This window comes from Narcine bancroftii, chromosome 12 (assembly GCF_036971445.1).
Source record: "Narcine bancroftii isolate sNarBan1 chromosome 12, sNarBan1.hap1, whole genome shotgun sequence".
Lineage (NCBI taxonomy): Eukaryota > Metazoa > Chordata > Chondrichthyes > Torpediniformes > Narcinidae > Narcine > Narcine bancroftii.
Window position 1 is genome coordinate 7467146 of NC_091480.1, and position 19636 is coordinate 7486781.

Below are 19636 nucleotides of genomic sequence, written 5' to 3' on the forward strand. Positions count from 1 at the left end.
TCCTTTTCCATGTTTACCACCTCCCCCTCCAACTGCTCTGCCCCCCGACCACAGTCCTTCCCCATCCCGGCCGCACAACTCACCATTTGCCCTCCAATGAATGCTCTCACCGCGTCCCACAGTACAAACCCATCTTCCACTGACTCCGCACCCACCTCAAAGTACACCTTCAACTGCCCTTCAACAAATTCTCCAAAATCCTGTCCCTCAAGCAGCATGGGGCCCAATCTCCATCCACACACTCCCGGAGGGATGTCCTCCAGCTCCACTGCCAACAACAGGGGTGAGTGGTCCGATAATAGTCCAGCTCCACATTCCGCTTTCCCAACTCTCCCCTGTATGTGGGCTGATAACAGGAATAGGTCCATCCCCGAGCATGCCCTATGTCCAGTCGAGCAGTATGAGCACTCCCCTTCTCCCGGGCCCCGCCTCCTCCATATGTCCACAAGTTTCACCTCCTGCATTGATTTAATTATAAATTTGGTCACTTTGTTCTTCCCGCCAACCCCCCTCCCCGTTTCATCCATATTTGGATCCAAATTCAGATTGAAATCCCCTCCTATTAGTATGCTCCCCCGCGCACCAGCCACCCTCAAAAAGACATCCCGCATAAACCCTTGATCCTCCCCGCCAGGTGAATACACACCAAGTAGACTCCAAAGCTCCGAACACATCTGACACTCCATCACAACATATCTCCCCGCTGGATCTACTACCCCCTCCTCCACTCTAAATGGCACATTTCCGCCAATCAACATAGCCACTCCTCCTGCCCCCGAACCACACGATGCCGCCGCCACATGTCCCACCCAATCCCCCCTCAACTTCCCGTGCTCCAACTCAGCTAAATGTGTTTCCCGGACAAATGCCACACCCATCCCTTCCTCTTTCAGCAAATTCAGCAGTTTCCTCCCTCCAACCTGGCCATGTACTCCATCAACATCCAGAGTCATACAGTTCAGCGCAGCCATTCTACACCCCGCCCATCCTCTCCCTCCGCTCCTCCATCACCACCCCTCCTCCCCCCCCATCCCCGTCCTCCCATCTCCAACCCCCCACCAGACAACACTCCTACAACATCCAACATTTTCCCCATTCTCCTATTTCTATCTTCTTTATCCCCAATCTCCCCTTCCCCTCCCGAGCTGCCCCCCATCCCCCGTCGGACAACCACATCTCCCCTCCCCACCTGGATCCGCGAATCCACTCGCAAGCGCCAACCGACCCCGCAGCGACCGCTCTTTTCCCCCCACCCAGCCCCCCCCAGAAAAGACTTCGTCCTCTATATGTCACAAAGGTCACTCCTCCAGTTCCCTCCCCATTCTCTCCACTCCACCACCCTCCCCCATCAACTCCCGTCTACACTCTCCACGCTTTCCTCTAATTACAGACACCCTCACACATGCCCATTGTCTCTATTCACTCCTATACCTCTTCACCCGCACACACATCAATCGTGGTCACCTCCACCCTCCCCACCCGTCTTCATCCCTCAGTCCACTTTTGTCTTTACCCACATACATATCAATCGTGATAATTTTTGCTCTCATTACCCGTCTTCATCCCTCAGTCTATTTTTGCAATTGTTCTGCAAACTTTCGTGCCCCCTCCGGATCCGAGAACAGTCTGCCCCGTTGTCCTGGAACAAACACCCTCAACACCGCAGGATGCTTCAGCGCAAATCTACATCCTTTCCTCCATAAAATCGCCCCCGCTGCACCGAACCCCCCTCTCCTCCCCAGGAGCTCAAAGCCCATATCTGGATAAATGAAGACCTCCCGCCCCCTACACTCCAGTGGCCCGCCGCCCCCTCCCACCCCCTCCACCGTCTTCTCCAGTACCCCCTCTCCCGCAGTACATCCCAGGAATCCCACTACAATAGATCTTGGTTTTTGTTGTGGCCGTGGTCCAGGGGCCAATGCTCCACGTGCCCCCCCCACCTCCATCTCCCGCTGTAGTTCCGGACATCCCAGGGCCCCAGGGATCCACTCCCCCATAAACTCCCTCATATTCTTGCCTTCTACATCTTCCTTAAGGCCCACTATCCCTATGTTATCCCTTCCGTTATAATTTTCCATTATATCTATTTTTTGGGCTAGTAATTCTTGTGTCTCTTTAGTTCCCCTACTAGATTCCTCCAATTTCCCCCCCAAGTCTTCTACCTCCATCTCTGCCGCCACTGCCCGCCCCTCCATCCCGTCCATCCCCTTCCCCATTTCCGCCAAGGTCATATCCATTTTATTTATTTTCTTTTCTGTGTTGTTTATTCTTCTTCTCAAATCATTGAATTCCTGTGTTTGCCATTCTTTAAATGACTCCATGTATCCTCTAACAAGAGCAAGTACCTCCTTTACCTTGCCCCTCCCCTCCTCTTCCACTTCCCTGCACTCCTCCTCTTCCTCTTCCTCCCCCTCTAGGCTGACCATCTGCTGTTTCTTTGCTGCCCTTTCCTCCTCTTCTTTCTTGTTTCCATTGTCTTCTGTGGTCTCTTCTTGCTGCAGGTGTTCTGCAGCTGTCGCCGCCGGCTGCGGAGACCGACCCCCCAGCCGGTCCCCCCCCCCGTCGGCGCGTTCTTTTTCATGCGCGGTTGCGCACCCCCACTCGGCCCCACGAGCCATTGTTGTAGTTCTCTTTCTACCGACCTGAGGTAGCGGGGTCCCCTCTCCACAGCGGGCCTCCCCGGACAGGCAAGGCCTTCACCCTCTTCCCCCGTTGTCCCCTCTTCCTCCCCTCCCTCCGCCGATTCCGACCCTTCTTCCCCCGTCTCCATCCTCCTTCCACCCCCACATTCACTCCTCTTCAACTTGTATTTCTGTGCCCTTGTATCCTCTCCCGCCCTTCCCGACTTCTCTGGAGAGGGCCGGAGCTCACCGTCCGGCCACCACTCCATCACGTGACTCCTCTCGGGCACCGTGATGATTGATGCACTTTTGAAGCAGGTGGGAACTTCTGCCTATAGCAATAAGAGATTGAAAGCATTCAAGTGTCTAGTTGTTTGGCACAGATTTTCAACACCCTGCCAGGTACGCTATCAGGGTTGGATGCCTTGCAAGGGTTCACCCTTTTGAAGAATGCTCTGATCTTGGCCTCAGAGACAGACATCACTGGGCCCTCAGCTTCTCATAAGTATCATTGAGCTCTCTTTCTCAAAGTGAGCCTGAAAAGCTCATAAGGTGGTGTTCAGCCTTTCCTTGTAGGATCTAATGGTCTGAAATCCCTGCAAGCTGCAAGAAGGTATAATAGTCTTGTCATGGACAGAAAAGTAGAAATTTAAATCCAATGCAGAGGTGATACCTTTAGAGAGCTGCATGTAATCAGTAAACAATAAATGGAAGAATACACAAAAGTGTGGATAAATAGAAAGTAATTCCTTTTTATTGATTCATCAACTGGGTGGGTTACCCTCAAATTGCATGGAACAAATAGATTGGTCAAGTACTGCATTCAGTTTTGGACACCACTTTACAGTTTTGCACTAGAGGAAGCAAAGGAGGTTTACGAGAATGTTTCCAGGACTGGCAAAGTTTAACTTGAGGAATGACTAGGAAGCTGATATTGTTTTGTTGACAACAAAGTGGCTGATAGGAGACCTAAATAATGAAGGGCCTAATTGTCATAAACAGGAAGTAGACAGATCCAAAATGTAGGGGTCATGAGTTTAAAGTAACCCACAGAAGAATTAGAGGGAACACGAGGTGTTAAGGGTTGGAAGTTTACTCATTGAAATAATGGAAGAGACAGAAATCCTCATCACATTTAAAATCATCCTTGAATAGTAATGGTCATCGTTAGCTTTCCTCAATGCACATTGTTGGGGGTGGGGGCTGATGTGGGCAGGCCATAGACTGAGATCACAAAATATTTTGTATGGTTTTTTTTAATGTAGTTAGTCAGTGAGAAGTACAGAAGAAATCAAATAAACTTGACTGCTTCACAGGGAAGGAGGGGGGGGGTCATAAACTTTGAGCAGGTCCAAAGTGGGCTGCAGCTCAAAATAATTTGAGAACGGCTAGTCTACAGGTCTAAGGACAATGATCTGGCTAAATAGATCAATTTTTCCAACACAATTGGATTCCTTTTTTGTTGGAATTTTCTTTTGCAGTTCTGTAATTTTGCAAAGCATTGGCATTATGTGATAGCATTTATTCCCACTATGTTGTCCCTTTATCCTTTGTTATTTTCAAAAGTCAACATAACTTTTCTGGTTGTTCATAATGCTCAAGTTCACAGGTTCTCAGAGAGCTTAGTCATACATTTCTTCATAATATATCATCTCAAAATCTGGTTTCATGAAATTATACAAGGTCACACCATTGTCAAAAAGATTGAAGCCTTAGCACCAGATTTAATGAGGTTCTCAAGCAAGTTCTATCCTCCCCTTTTCTGACCTCTGTTTTTAAGATGGTAAGCAATTTTACTTCATTCCATCTTAATTTCAAACATGGTCAAAAAGAAAAACCAAAGGGAAATGTGACTATTTTAAATTTAGCTTGTACTGCAGCAGTAAGGGAGTCAGGGGTGAAATAACAAGAACAAAAGATTCATCACTTGAAAGCAATTTATTAAGATAAACAATGGAGCAATATTCTAAAGTGTACATGAATAAATTAGAAGTAAATCTTTCAAATGCTTGTATTGTTGGATAACATCTGCAATTATCCAACTCCTGTTTAGTGAACTGCAAGATTAAAACTATTCAACGTGGTTTTCATTTTATCCACAGACTGGCCAATCTTGAAATCTCAAACCAAAACTATCCAATTCAAGTGATTAGTAAAGACAAGGAAGAAACTGAATTTGTAAGGTTAAACTTCCATAATATCAGGACATTGGAGTCACAATTGTACTGCACTTGAACAGCTCTTCAGCCCTCTATGTCTCTGCCAACCACCATGATCAATTATACTAATCCCATTTGCCTGCATTAACTCAATATCCTTCTCTGCCTTTCTTATTCAACTCCCTATTTAGTCATCTCTTAAACGTTGTTACTGCTCACATCTTCTATAGCAGTTCATTCCAGATATCAAGACCTCTGAAAAGAATTTCCCCTCAAATCTCCTTTAAATCTCTTCCTTCTCACCTTAACCCCTTGGACCCAGTGACCCTGTTTTCAGGGACTATCAACAAGCATATATACTCTGTGTCCCCATTTTTCGGAACTGGTTTTGTACCCAACCACCAGCTGGTTTGTATTTTTGTTTGTGCCCATGGACCCAGCCCAGAGTATACATTAAGAAAGGTTAAAAATGGCCAGTGTCCAAAGGTTTGTGCCCTCTAGTTTTAGCCCTCAGCCCCCAATCAAAGAAGACAGGCACTGGCAATCTACTGTATGCCCCTCATGTTATATACCTCCATAATGTCATCTCAGCCTCCTTCACTTCAAGAAAACAGAGCTAGTCCCTCCAATTTCTACTGGCACATCAAGTCTTCCAATTTAGGCCACATCTTTGAATCTTTTCTGTAACCTCTTTGGCCTAATCGCATCCTTCCTATTGTGTGGTCACCAGAACTCACACAATACCTTAAGTATAGAGTAACCAATATTTTAGAAAACTGTATAGTGAACATCCTTTATAATCAATGTCTCAGATAATGAAGGCAAATAAGCCCACACCTTCCTCACGCATCAGTTTATACACGTTTTTTGTTTTTATACACGTACCCTAAAGTCACATGCCCACAGCATTTCCCATGATCTTTCTATTTTCTGTGCATGTACTTCCCTGATTCAACTTCCTAAAATGCATCACTTCACCTGTCCAAGTTAAATTCCATCTGCCATTCCCTTGCACATTTTTCTAGTTGATTAACAGCCTGCTGTCTGTTTAGACTAGAGGTCTCCAAAGTGGTCGATATTGACCCCCAAGGGGTGGATAAATGCAGGGGGGGGTGGTTGAAAGGGAGTCAATAACACCAGGGAGGGAGTCAATTTAAAATAGCACCTCCACACCACCAAGGGGGGGGGGGGGGGAGGTGGTAGGTGGAGGCTTACCTGCCATGAACCTTCATGTGCCATCATCATGCCTACCCCTCATTGCGCATGCACCAGCTGACACTTTGAGCATCACCATCATATTTCCCCCACATCGTGCATATGCCAGCCGGACACCCACGGCACATGGAGGCCAGGATGCTGCATTTAACAGGTTAAGTGCCCTAAACCCCCAAATGGAGGACAAATTAATGTCTGACTCAAGGTGGCACCGGACAGAGGGCACAAAAGCCAGACTTTCTGGTCTAAAAAAAAATCGGACGTCTGGCCACTTTACTCAGCCCCACCCACCCTGTTCAGTGCCAGGATTACATGCCTGGGGCCCATGGAGGGACTACATAGTCCCTGAAGGGGGTTGATGGTCTAAAAAGTTTGGGGAACCCCTGGTTTAGGCAATAGTCTTTGCTGTTCACTACAGCAACAATGTTAACTTCAAACTGACTAATTGCATTACTTATACTTTCAGCCAAATTATTAATGTACAGGACAAACTAACACTGATTCCCATGGTACCCTGGTCACAGGCGTCAGCCTGAAAAATTATGATCCACCACCACTCTGACGCCTCCATTAAGCCAGTTTTTGAATCCAACTTTCACTGGAGGAGCAGCCTGCCAGCCAAGGCCTTACTGAAGTCCACATAGGCAAGGTCTTACACACTTCGTCAATCCTATTTGTCACCTCTTCAAAACAAAAATCAAATTCATAGATCATTACAGCACAGAAACAGACCCTTTGGTCCTTCTTTTCTGTGTCAAACTATTTTTCTGACTAGTCCTACTGCCCTGTACCAATCTAAATTCTTCTTAAATGTTAAAATTGAGCCTGCATTGACCACTTCAGCTGGCAACTCGTTCCACACTCCCACCATTCTCTGTGTGAAGAAGTTCCCCCTAAACTTTGATGCTCGAACCCTTAACCCTTGTCCTCTGGTTTGCATCTCACCTGCATGCCTACAATTACAGTCTTTACCTCTCAATTTTAAATACCTCTTATCAAATCTCCCCTCATTCTTACATGATTTCACACACAAAACTATTCTGGCTGTCCCTAAATAATCGTTTCCTTTGTAAATTCAAATAACTCCTGTCCCTCAGAATTCTTTTCAATAACTATCCACCACTTAAGGTTTAACATCCTGAAATTCACTGGCATATGCCTGCTCTCATAATGTTAGCTATACTTCAGCCTTAAAACCGCTCAACAGATCCTAAAATTTCACTCATGCTGTCTAATCTGCCAACAACCTCCATCAGGTTCTATTATATGAGCACTATTGGCTGATGGCACTTATGTCTACCATGAGGAAAAGCTTTAAAATGTTGGTTATGAGGACATCAACTCCTGCCTCAGGTATAAATTTGCTGACACCACCATTGTTGTTGGCTGAACCACAGGATGAATCAGAATACAGGATGGAGATTGAGAATCTGATTGGATGGTGCTAGAACAACAAACTTGCCCTCAACATCAAGACCACAAAACTAATTATGGGTTTTAAGAAGTTGAGGCCAAGGGACCACACATCTGTCTGCACTAATGGGATGGAGGTGGAGAGGGTTTGTATCTTCAAGTTCCTGGGAATCCACATATCGAGGACCTCTTCAGGAGCTAATGCAGAGACAGCCATGAAGAAGGCACACCAATGCCTCATTTTTCAAATATGTCTGAGCAGATTCAGCTCTAATGAAACTTCTACAGGAGTACTGAGAAAAATATTCTGACTATTTGCATCATGCCCTGATTTGGAAACTTGAATGCCTAGGAATGCAGCTGGTTGCAGAAAATAGGAACTAGAGCTAAATCAATCATGGGCACAGACCTCCCATCCCTTGATGGCATCTATGTGAGGCACTGCTTCAAGAATCATTAAGGACCCCCATCACGCTGGTCATAACCTTTTCATGCTGCTTTTTTGGGAAGATGATAACAGAAGCTTGAAGTCCAGCACATCTGGTTCAAAAACAGTTGTCCATCCTCCGCAATGGCTATCGGGCTCTTGAATCTCACTTTGCTACTGTACCCATAAACAAAAAGAACTGTTTTCACCATAGAAATGCCACTTTTCTTGCAATAACTGAATATTTATTGATCTATTTTTATAGAGATTAGCTCTTTTTGTATGGGGGTAACTTAATGTACACTATTGCAGATTTCCCCCCCCCCCCCCACCCGACAAAAAGTACCTGTTTGTCTACAGAAAGAAAGAATATTGGTGTATATGTACAATGAAATACAAAAAAAAAAAATTTTTAAATACAATGACCATTTACTTCCCTCTCAAAATGATTTTTGTGTTGTCCTTTTCTCTAAATTAACACCCCATGTCTAGTTTTCCTCTTAAAAACTACAAAATGTAATATCATCTTTGGAGTCAATCATAACACTAAGGTAGGACATAGTCAAATTCACTCTCAGTTATGCAAAAACTTAAAGGTTCAAGAATAAACGTAGGGAAACCAGGATAAACATTAAAGATTTTCTAGCTACAACTTGGTAGACTAAATTACAATACAGATACACAAGCCTTTATTTGGAACCCTCGGGGGACAGTGTGTTCTGAATTTCAGATTTTTCTGGATTTTGGAAAGCCAGATTTAAGTCCACTCAAATTGTGCCACCCCCTTCCAGTTGCCCTGCCGGTCTCTCCCCCGCCCACCCTCCCCCCACCAGCTCGCGCTGCCAGTCTCCTCCCCCCTCCTCGCCCGCCCAACTTGCGCTGCCGGTCTCCTCCCTCCCCCCCCTCGGCCCCCCCAATTTGTGCTGCCGGTCTCTCCCCCTCGCCCGTCTGACTTGCACTGCCGGTCTCTAGCCCACCCGACTCGTGCTGCCATCTCTCTCCCTACTTGCCGGTTTTTGGAGCTTTCTGGATTTTAGATATCTGGATAAAGGATTGTGTACCTGAATATGCAAAAGAAGCTACCTACCTCTTCTCCCTCCTCCCTCCCCCCTCCCCACACTACCAACCTTTCAGGAAGAGACACATTGGAGTATAACGTGGTATACCATACCAAGTGGGATGAGAAGGAATAGTTTACCTTTCTTTTGCCATTATCAACATCCTGTGGAGTCTCCATTGGCCTGAAACTAAATTGGAGCAGCTTCACAAATAAAGAGGTGACAAGAGGAAACTAATAACTTGTCTCCAGATGGCCCAAAGCCATTCTTCTATCCTGAAGCCTGGAACGTTACTCTCCACAAAATACAGAAAGCTCCAATTACTATCTGCAGGTTTCCCATCAAGCCACAAACTATCTTGATTTGGAATCATACGAGCATTTGTTCAACATTGTATCTATATTCAGAATGTCCTTCTTCACTAACACAATTACCTTCACCATAAGCAACCTTCCAAGACAGCAGATCACCGCCTTCTCAAGAGCAATCAGGAATACTGGATACATCCTGAATTTGCCCATGATCCCCACGTGGTAAGTGAAGAAAGAAGATGTTTATCAGAGAATGCTAAATTATGACTTTTGTCAGAGTATTTCGGCACATTGGAAAGCTAAAAATTTAAGTGAAGGTATTCAATCATGATTACACCAAAGTCTGGCAAGGACTTTGGAGAGGAAAGTAAATTTGAAGGTGGAAAAGTAAATTGCAAAGACAAAGTGATCAAGGGGAGGGATCTTTTAATAACAGCTAAACTGTGCAAAGGAAGCTGGGTGTCTAGTAGGAAAATAGGCAATGGGCTTCATTGACAAAATAAATTCAGAATGATGAAGCAAATGAGAGAATCTAGAGAAATTTGTTACCTCTACTGGGACAGAGGGAAATATTAAGGGACACTTAATCCTGTGGGATCAGAGGAAGCGGAGACAGTTGAAAGGACCTTTGCCTTAGGGTTGCTTGTTCAAACAGCAATTTTCTTCAAACATATGCAAATTTTAACAGAAGTAATTCAACTCTTGCACACAGATTGCCCTTGTAAAGACTGCAGGGACGTTGTCCGTAAAAATATGAAGTCACACTTTTTAATTAAAGTATCAGTTAACATGCAATATATACAATTGAAGTCAAAAGAAAGGCTCAACCAGGACATTCAAAGTTCATGCAGACTAAAGATCAAGAATTATGCCCTGAATTTCTGACAAGTCAACTGATTTAACTGTACCATTCTCTGAAACACAGCAACAATTCTAAAACATTCATTTAGTAGTCGACTATAAAATTGCTTTTTGCTATATGCCTCATTTTAGCCTCCATTTTTCATAGCTCTGGTCTCACGCGTCATCTTTCTTGTCCAACCATTATACATTCTTTCTCCCACTGAATTGTTTTACTTACTAGCTATTGATTTAGGGTTACAATTGTGGGCTTTGGAGGATTGTATTTCTGAAAGGTGCTCTGTTTGACTTGTTTTAAAGCAGTGAACACATTCTCCAAACTTATTTGCTTTAGTTCCATTATTTAATCCTCATGTACTGTCATATGTTTGATGTCTATAATGTAATCAACTTTATAATTTTGTTTTTAAAAAAAACATACGACTTGAAATGATCTGCTTCCATCACTCCCTTAGCCAGTGCATTCCAGATTTCAACCACCTTTATGGTGAAAATATTCTTCGAGTCCACTCTAAGTTTCTTTCCCCTTAAACCTATGGTCTTTGATAGACACCTCTGTCAAAAGGAAATGATCTCATTATCAACTTCATCTATTTGCCTCATAATTGTATACATCTTGTTTCCTTCAGCCCCTCTGCTCCAAGGAATAAAAGCCCAGCCTTTCTAGCCTCTCTATTAGATGAAACACTTCATAGAGATTTCGTTGTGGTGAATCTCCTCTGCACCCTCTTCAGTGCAACCACAGCTTTTCTATCATATGACAACACAATTCTCAAATCATGACTTGAAATTTGCAGCATAACTTCACTTTTCTTATATTCTTGGTCTTTGCTACTGATAATGCTAATCCCATACATCATCTTCACCGCCTTCACGAGTTGCTGCCTTCAAGGAACCTTGGACGTGGACAACAAATTTTCTTTGTTCTTCAGAACTTCTCAGGGCCTCCCTTTATTGTCTAGATCCTAGCCTTATTGCCACGCTTCACATTTCCAGGATTAAATTCAATTTGAAATTTCTCTGCCTTTTTATCAATTAATTCCATCATTTTCAGATCATTCTTGTTCATCTGCAAACTTGCTGGTCATAACTCCCACATTTAATAAGCCTGACACACAATTTCCTTTATTACAAGATGAATGTTCATACAAATGTGTTGATGTATGGCTTTTTGCCTTAATCCTGGTTTGTGTTTTGCATCCGTCTTTGATCATTCTACCCTATGTTTTGTCTGGAATTTTCCCTCTGTTGAACCCACCTCTCCATCCAACCCTGATCCAATTTAACAAAATAATAATGTTCCTTTGGTCTAATGTGTGATTTAACAATCTTTTTTTACAAACCCATTTTGTTCCCTGAAAACATTAGTCCTTCCATGATATGTTGCCAAACACATTAAGTAAATTAGTCCTTTCACTCCTTTCTTTTCCTTAACAAAGGAAAGCAATCATTAGTGCCCTCTAACCTCCAGTTTTAAACCATATATTGCTATGAGTATAAAGTATAATCAGTATGTCACCAAAGACTCTTGCAAATTTCTACAGGTGGAGAGCATTCTGACTGGTTGCATCGCTGTCTGGTATGAAGGTGCCAATGCACCAGACAGGAAAAGGAAAAAGAGGGCTGTAAACTCAGCCAGTGCCATAATGAGCATCAGTCTTCATTCCATCAAGGACATCTACAAGATATGGTGTCTCAAGAAAACAGTCTCTATCTTCAAGGTCCCTCACCACCCATGCCAAGCCCTCTTCTCACTGCTCCCATCTGGAAAAAGGTACAGCATCCTGACCATGAGCACTCAACGGCACAAGGACAGCTTCTTCCCCTCTGCCATCAGATTCCATCTGATGCATCATTAAGAATATTGGTTACATTAATTTTGCATTTTTCGCAAAATGAAATCAATGGTCAATGTAACTGGTGATTTATTTACTGTACTTCAAGGGATCAATTACCCATAAACATATCCCAGTTGATAAACAAGCCAGAAGTGAATGATACAGCTTGAGCCAAGGTTATAATAATTCTGAACATTGAGTCTGGACAAATGGAATATAACATTACATTTACAGGCCAGAATTCTGCAATACAAGTTTAACATGAAGTATTCTACAGGAAGGTCTCAATCTTAAATCAAAAGCAGTTCATAAAACTGCAGGTTCCTGCTTGTGGTGCCAAGAACCTACAAACCTAAATGAACCATATCAAGCTCACCAAGTATTTAAAATGAACACTTACCACTAACAGCTTTTTCATAATTTTTGCCTAGATTTACAAGATTCCGTAATCCTGGATTAAATTGTTCCATTACAGTCTGAAGGAAAACAGAAACTTTTATCATGCAATGTATTAGTCTCATTATAACAACATAGAGCTCGTTGAAAGTGACTGTAGGAATTTGAATTTGAAAAAAAATACATTGGAACCATTCTCATGTCACTGGGAAACATTTGGCAAATGAAATATTTTGTGATAATATCTGCATTTCAATAAGCACACCTGATGCTTTGCAGGCTTCTATCATATAGTGGCAAACTGAACCAGCTAATTATCAAAGTAAAATAACACCACACAATTTTAAAAGTTACAATGGTTAATTTCTTAATGACTGGTTACAACAATGATTGAATGTTTGACACATTGTAATCTGCAAAGTGGATTTAACTACCCCTTACTTACCCAATTAAAGTACAATTCCACTGAAGACCTACAAGTTGTGTTAGTCGGGGATTTTAACTTTCCACATATTGACTGGGACTCCCACACTGTAAAAGGGCTGGACGGCTTGGACTTTGTCAAATGTGTTCAGGAAAGTTTTCTAAATCAATATATAGAGATACAAACTAGAGAGAGTGCAATATTGGATCTCATATTAGGGAATGAGACAGGACAGATGACAGAAGTAGGTGTAAGGAAACATTTTGGGTCCAATGATCATAATTCCTTAGTTTCAAGTTAATTATGGAGAAGGACAAGTCTGGACCTTGGGATAAGATTTTAAATTGGAGTAAGGCCAATTTTGAGGAAATGAGAAAGGATCTAGAATGCTTGGACTGGGATAGGTTGTTTTCCGGCAAGAGGTAAGTGGAGGACCTTTAAAGGTGACATTTTGAGAGTTCAGAGTTTGTATGTTCCTGTCAGGATCAAAGGCAAGGTTAGAAAGTATAGGTAACCTTGGTTTTCGAGGAATATTGGGGATCTGGTTTGGAAGAAGAGGAAGGTGTATAACAGGTATAGGCAACATGGAGCAAATGAGGTACATGAGGAGTATAAAAAATGTAAGAAAAACCTCAAGAAATCAGGAAGGTTAAAGAAGACATGAAGTTGCTTTAGCAGACAATGTGAAGGAAAATCCTAAGGGTTTCTACGGGTATATTAAGAGCAATGAATAGCAAGGGACAAAATTGAACCTCTTGAAGATCAGTAGTGTATGGAGCCAAAAGAGATGGGGGAGATCAAAATTAAAAAAAAATCAGTATTCATTCTGTAAACAGGCACAGAGTCATGGGGAGCAAGGAGAACGAGCAGTGAGGTCATGGAATCTATAGAGATTAAAGAGAGGGAAGTACTTCCTGCTTCAAGCAAATGAGGGTGGATAAATCCCCAGGGCCTCAAGATATTTTCTCAGACCTTGAGGGAGGCTAACGCAGAAATTGCAGGAACTCTGGCAGAAATATTTAAAATGTTCTTAGCCACGGGTGTTGTTCTGTTGTTTAAAAAAGGCTCCAAAAGTAACCCTGGATATTATAGGCCGTTGAGCCTGATGTCAGTGGTAGGTAAATATTTGAATATGTTCTAAGAGATTAGATATACAATTATTTGGATAGCCATGGAGTGATTAGCGATAATCAACATGGCTTTGTGTGAGATAGGCTGTATTTAACCAATCTTATAGACATTTTCAAAGAGGTTACCTGGAAAGTTGACAAAGGAAAGGCTATGTAGGTTGTCTACACAGATTTTATTAAGGCAGGTCTCGTATGGGAGGTTAGTCAGGAAGGTTCAGACACTAGGTATTCATGGTGAAGTAGTGAATTGGATTCGACAATGGCTGGAGAGAAGCCAGAGATTACTTCTCAGATATGAGACCTATGACTAGTGGTGTGCCTCAGGGATCAGTGCTGGGACCATTGTTGTTTGTCATCTATATCATTGATCTGGATGATAATGTGGTAAATTAGATCAGCAAGTTTGCAGATGACACTAGATTAGAGATGTTGTGGACAGCAAAGAATGTTTTCAAAGCAGAGGGATCTGGACTAATTGGAAAAATGGCACATGGAATTAAATGAAGACAAGTGTGAGGTGTTGCATTTTGGAAGGACAAACCAAGAAAGGACATGCATGCTAAATGGTAGAACACTGAGGCATGCAGTAAAACAGATGGATCTGGGAATACAGATACATAATTCCTTGAAAGTGGCGTCACAGGTGGATAGGGCTGTAAAGAGGGATTTACAGCCCTATTAATACTTTGCTCTACAAAGTAATAAGTATAAGATTTGGGAAGTTAAAGTTGTATAAGACATTGGTGAGGCCATATATAGAGTATTGTGTGCAGTTTTGTTCACCTAACTACAGGAAAGATATCAATAAGATGGAAAGATTGCAGAGAAGGTTTACTGGGATGTTGCCTGGACTTCAGGAATTGAGTGAAGAAGAATGAAGGGAGATTTGATAGAGGTATTTAAAAGTATGAGGGGGATAGATAGAGTAAATGTAGATAGGCTTTTTCCATTGAGGGTAGGTACGAGACAAACCAGAGGTCATGGGTTAAGGGTGAAAGGGAGAAGTTTAGGGGGAAATATGAAGGGGAACTTCACAGAGAGTGGTGGGGGTGTGGAACAAGCTTCCAGCTGAAGAGGTAAATTCAAGGCCAATTTTAACATTTAGGAAGAATTTGGACAGGTACATGGATGGGAGAAGTATGAGGATTATTGACTGGGTGCAAGTCAGTGGGATTATGATAAAATAGTTTTGGCACAGAGTAGAGGGGCTGAGATGGCCTGTTTCTGTACTGTAATTGTTCTATGGTTCTATAAGAAAATTGTTCATATTTTATAAACATATTAACATCAATTCAACAATGGTATTACTATTTTATTGTGATCTCGCGTGTAATAATTCTACTAAAGTAAAGATCAATGTTTTAAAAAAAAACCATACACCCTGAAACTCATAGTATCTATTGAACCAAGGCCCACAGAATGTTTCAGCCAAAAACAATTCATAAATTCCACAGTGCAACATTATTTGAGTAATAAAAAAAATTACAGGAAGCAATTCAACTGACTTTACACCAGCCACTAGGGTTGGATCATGATTCCCTCAATCTTTACTTCAATAGGACAAATTCCAGCTGTCATCTCTTGAAACTGGTTGGCTTAGGCAATGAGAAGAAAATGTACTTTTTAACTAATTAGTTTTTCGCCAAAGGATGAAGCATTAATTTCAAATTGTCAGAGTAGAGTTACCTAAACAAAAACACATCCCATTCTATTTAACACAAGTTTTGAGAAATTTTGAGCATGGTTCAATACTTCATTAATGTCAGGTGGGAAGGAACATCTTTCCTGAATTACCCTCTTTTTTGACTGACCCTCCAATTTATACCACATAGATACACAAGAGACTGAAAATTGAAGCTGGAGCTATTGAAAACGAACTACTGGAGGAATTCCACAGGTCAGGCAGAACTAGGGTAGCAGAGAAACAGTCAACATTTCTGAATGAGTCTGCATCAAGACCAACTGTAGAAGGGAGGTAGGTAATATAAAGAGGTGAGATAGGTTGGTAGGGAATAGGGAGAACAAAGCAAAGTGGGGGATGATTCGCAGAATAAGTCAGGTGAGGGAGGGGTAGGGAGAGTTTTAAGATTGGTGGGCAATAGGTGAAAACAACAAAAAATGGCCAGATTAAATTATACGAGGGGAGGGGGAAGTCTAGACAGATGCTGGAGGAGATGGGACAGAATATGGGCAGATGGAACAACATGGTGAGGGGAGCAGAAAGGTGAACCAGGTGACAAGAAACCCAGGCGAATACACATGGGCAGATGGAATCAGATGAAGGTAACAAATCGAGGTTAATCGCAGTGGGGAGAAATAATAAAGGTAAAGAGAGTGAGAAAACTTAATTGGATTGGTTGAAATGGGAAAGGAACATAGGGGAATGTTACCTAAAAATTAGAAGCTTATACCATTGGGTTGTTCTTCTAGTTTGCATTTGGGCTTTCTGTGTCAATGTAGACAGTCAAAGACAGACAGGTGGGTGTGAAAAAGGGGAGAGCAACCAGAAGCGGAAAACCACTGTGGAAAGAGTGCAGGTGCTTAGCAATCCAGTGGCCAAGCTAACACTTGGTCTTGCTGATGAGAGGAGGCCATATTGAGAGCACTGAATGCAATAGATGAGGTTGGAGGAAGTGCCTGTGAACCTCTGCCTTTCCTAGAAGGACTGTTAAGGTCCTTGGATAATGCTGAAGAAGTGGTGTAGGGGCAAGTGTTGCACCCCTTACAGTTCCAAGGAAAAAGGAACAAAGGACAGGATGAGTATACCAAGGAGCCATGGAGTGAATGAAAGGATTGGGAGGGTGAAAAATAGAGCTCCAATTGATGATCATATGGCATTGCAACTATTTATATTTCTTTCTCAAGTCATCATTAACTTAACGTGAACTTTAAAAATTGGTACAAAACTCAAGATCATTGATAATAGTAGCATTTGCATTCAGACTGAAAACATCTTTAACCACAGTCACCGTCTTTCTCAATATAACTCATGCCTCAACCTGACACACACTAACTGGCACTAGGACTATAGATCATACAGCAAGTTTTAATAGTTTAGCTTCCCAGTGTCCTTTTGATATACTGGACAGCTCCAGTATGTTGTGTCAATATTAAACAGAACACTATTTACAAAACAGGCTGTTGATATCAATTTGGTCAATTGCAAAACCTCACCCCCACCATATAAGATACTGCAATAGACAGATATTCATGTCCTTGGAGAGATCATCTCTATAAATATATGACCCATTTCTGGTTTAAACCAGAATAGGGTGACTTGGAAAATTTGAAATAGTCACAAAGAAAATGCAAAACTGCACAGCACAATAACTAGTTGAATCCATCAGCACCACCCCTTTTAGTGAAGCCAAAACAATAAAGCTAACTGGCAAGACAGGTGTGAGTTTTAAAGCAAGAACAATATGATTTTAGTCTTAAATAGATAATTATCACATAAATGGTAGTGGTTAGTCAAGTAGGCAGCTTTCCTATTTGGGTTCAATTTTCCATCAACTTAAATACCAAAATATCAGCCAATATTTTATGCATTTCTGAGGAACTACAATCTTTTAGATTAAATACTCCACAGAGGGCAAGTAAACATTCTCAGACAGATGCAAGAGATGCTTCTGGACAATTTTTGTGAAAGAGCAGTTATCTGTTATACATGGTTAATATTTAACCCTCAACCAGCATAATTAAAATGAAATTAACTTAAGATTGCATGGTTGGATCTTGTGTTTGTTACATAACAAAATAACTGGATTGGGTGTGATACAGCTTGTGACATCATGTGGAAGGCACTATGGCCATCCAAATTTCTAAATTATGCCATTTTCCAATTCAGGTGTCCTTGGTGGTGGGGGGGAACATTCCTGTTCAAATCAAATAGCTGTGGATAACACAAACCTCAAAAACTTAATTGGTAGCATGCTCTTCCCCTGCTAATAGAGGAGCCTCTTCAGAAGATTACCTTGGCACATTTTCAGAATGACACAGACATTTGCGACACAAATCGCCGCACTTGGTCTCTTTCTCCCTTTCCACGACCACAAACACACCCAGCTGAAAAGGTGACTGAACAGGTAGGTGCAGTCCAGACAGGGGATGAGATACCCAGCCCTTTTATGGCACTCCACCAGCCCTCATGCCTGTCCAGACCAAATCCTCCCCGTTCTGAGAGGCTGGGGTGATCTTTGAGGGGGTGTTTGTGGGAGGCTGCACCTTGTTCAGCAGCCCCCCTCTCAGGTGAGACCTTACCTGTGCCCCCCCCCCCCATCATCCAGAGCAATGAAGTGGCAACAGTGCTAGCCACTTACAAATAATGAATAAAACAATTAAAAAAAAAATTAGCTTAAGGGTATTAATTATTTGGGATGGGGAGAGAGGAGAGGAGAATGGGGAGAGAGGGGAGGGGGGGGAGAGAGGGGAGGGGGGGAGAGAGGGGAGGGGGGGAGAGAGGGGAGGGGGGGAGAGAGGGGAGGGGGGGAGAGAGGGGAGGGGGGGAGAGAGGGGAGGGGGGGGAGAGAGGGGAGGGGGGGGAGAGAGGGGAGGGGGGGGAGAGAGGGGAGGGGGGGGAGAGAGGGGAGGGGGGGGAGAGAGGGGAGGGGGGGGAGAGAGGGGAGGGGGGGGAGAGAGGGGAGGGGGGGGAGAGAGGGGAGGGGGGGGAGAGAGGGGAGGGGGGGGAGAGAGGGGAGGGGGGGGAGAGAGGGGAGGGGGGGAGAGAGGGGAGGGGGGGGAGAGGGGAGGGGGGGAGAGAGGGGAGGGGGGGAGAGAGGGGAGGGGGGGGAGAGAGGGGAGGGGGGGGGGAGAGGGGAGGGGGGGGGAGAGAGGGGAGGGGGGGGAGAGAGGGGAGGGGGGGAGAGAGGGGAGGGGGGGAGAGAGGGGAGGGGGGGGAGAGAGGGGAGGGGGGGGAGAGAGGGGAGGGGGGGAGAGAGGGGAGGGGGGGAGAGAGGGGAGGGGGGAGAGAGGGGAGGGGGGGAGAGGGGGGAGAGGGGGGGAGAGAGGGGAGGGGGGGAGAGGGGGAGAGGGGGGGAGAGGGGGGAGGGGGGGGGAGGGGGGAGGGGGGAGGGGGGGGAGAGGGGGGAGAGGGGGGGAGATGGGGTGGGGTGGGGGGGAGGTGGGAAGGGGAAGGGGGGTGAGGAAGGGAGGAGGGAGAGGAGAGGGGAGTGGGGAGGGGAGGGGAGGGGGAGAGGAGAGGGGGAGTGGGGAGGGGAGGGGGAGGGGGAGAGGAGAGGGGGAGTGGGGAGGGGAGGGGAGGGGGAGAGGTGGAGGAAGGGAGGAGGGAGGGGAGAGGGGGGAGTGGGGGGGAGAGGGGAGAGGGGGGAGTGGGGAGTGGGGAGTGGGGAGTGGGGAGTGGGGGAGTGGGGGAGTGGGGGAGTGGGGGAGTGGGGGAGTGGGGGAGTGGGGGAGTGGGGAGGGGAGAGGGGGGAGTGGGGAGGGGAGAGGGGGGGAGTGGGGAGGGGGAGAGGGGGGAGTGGGGAGGGGAGAGGGGGGGAGTGGGGAGGGGAGAGGGGGGGAGTGGGGAGGGGAGAGGGGGGGAGTGGGGAGGGGAGAGGGGGGGAGTGGGGAGGGGAGAGGGGGGGAGTGGGGAGGGGAGAGGGGGGGAGTGGGGAGGGGAGAGGGGGGAGTGGGGAGGGGAGAGGGGGGGAGTGGGGAGGGGAGAGGGGGGGAGTGGGGAGGGGAGAGGGGGGAGTGGGGAGGGGTCCTCACCTTGTAGGTGTTCTCCGTGAGCCTGTTGATATCCTCCGCTTTGCGAGACATGTTTTCCCACCCCCCTCCCC

At 44.7% G+C, this 19636-nt stretch overlaps 1 protein-coding gene across 2 annotated transcripts in view; it reads right to left on the reverse strand.

Annotated features, from left to right (window-relative positions):
• The window catches only part of LOC138746861 (BAR/IMD domain-containing adapter protein 2-like 1), a 108716-nt gene extending 89087 nt beyond the window's left edge, over positions 1-19629 (reverse strand). For both annotated transcript variants that reach the window (XM_069905421.1, XM_069905422.1), the window contains exons 1-2: positions 19566-19629; positions 12304-12379 (exon numbers count right to left, since the gene is read on the reverse strand). In XM_069905421.1, the coding sequence (XP_069761522.1) occupies positions 12304-12379; positions 19566-19616 (127 nt within the window). In that variant the 5' untranslated portion in view covers positions 19617-19629. The remainder of the gene's footprint in view (positions 1-12303; positions 12380-19565) is intronic.
• Positions 19630-19636: the final 7 nt, after the last annotated feature.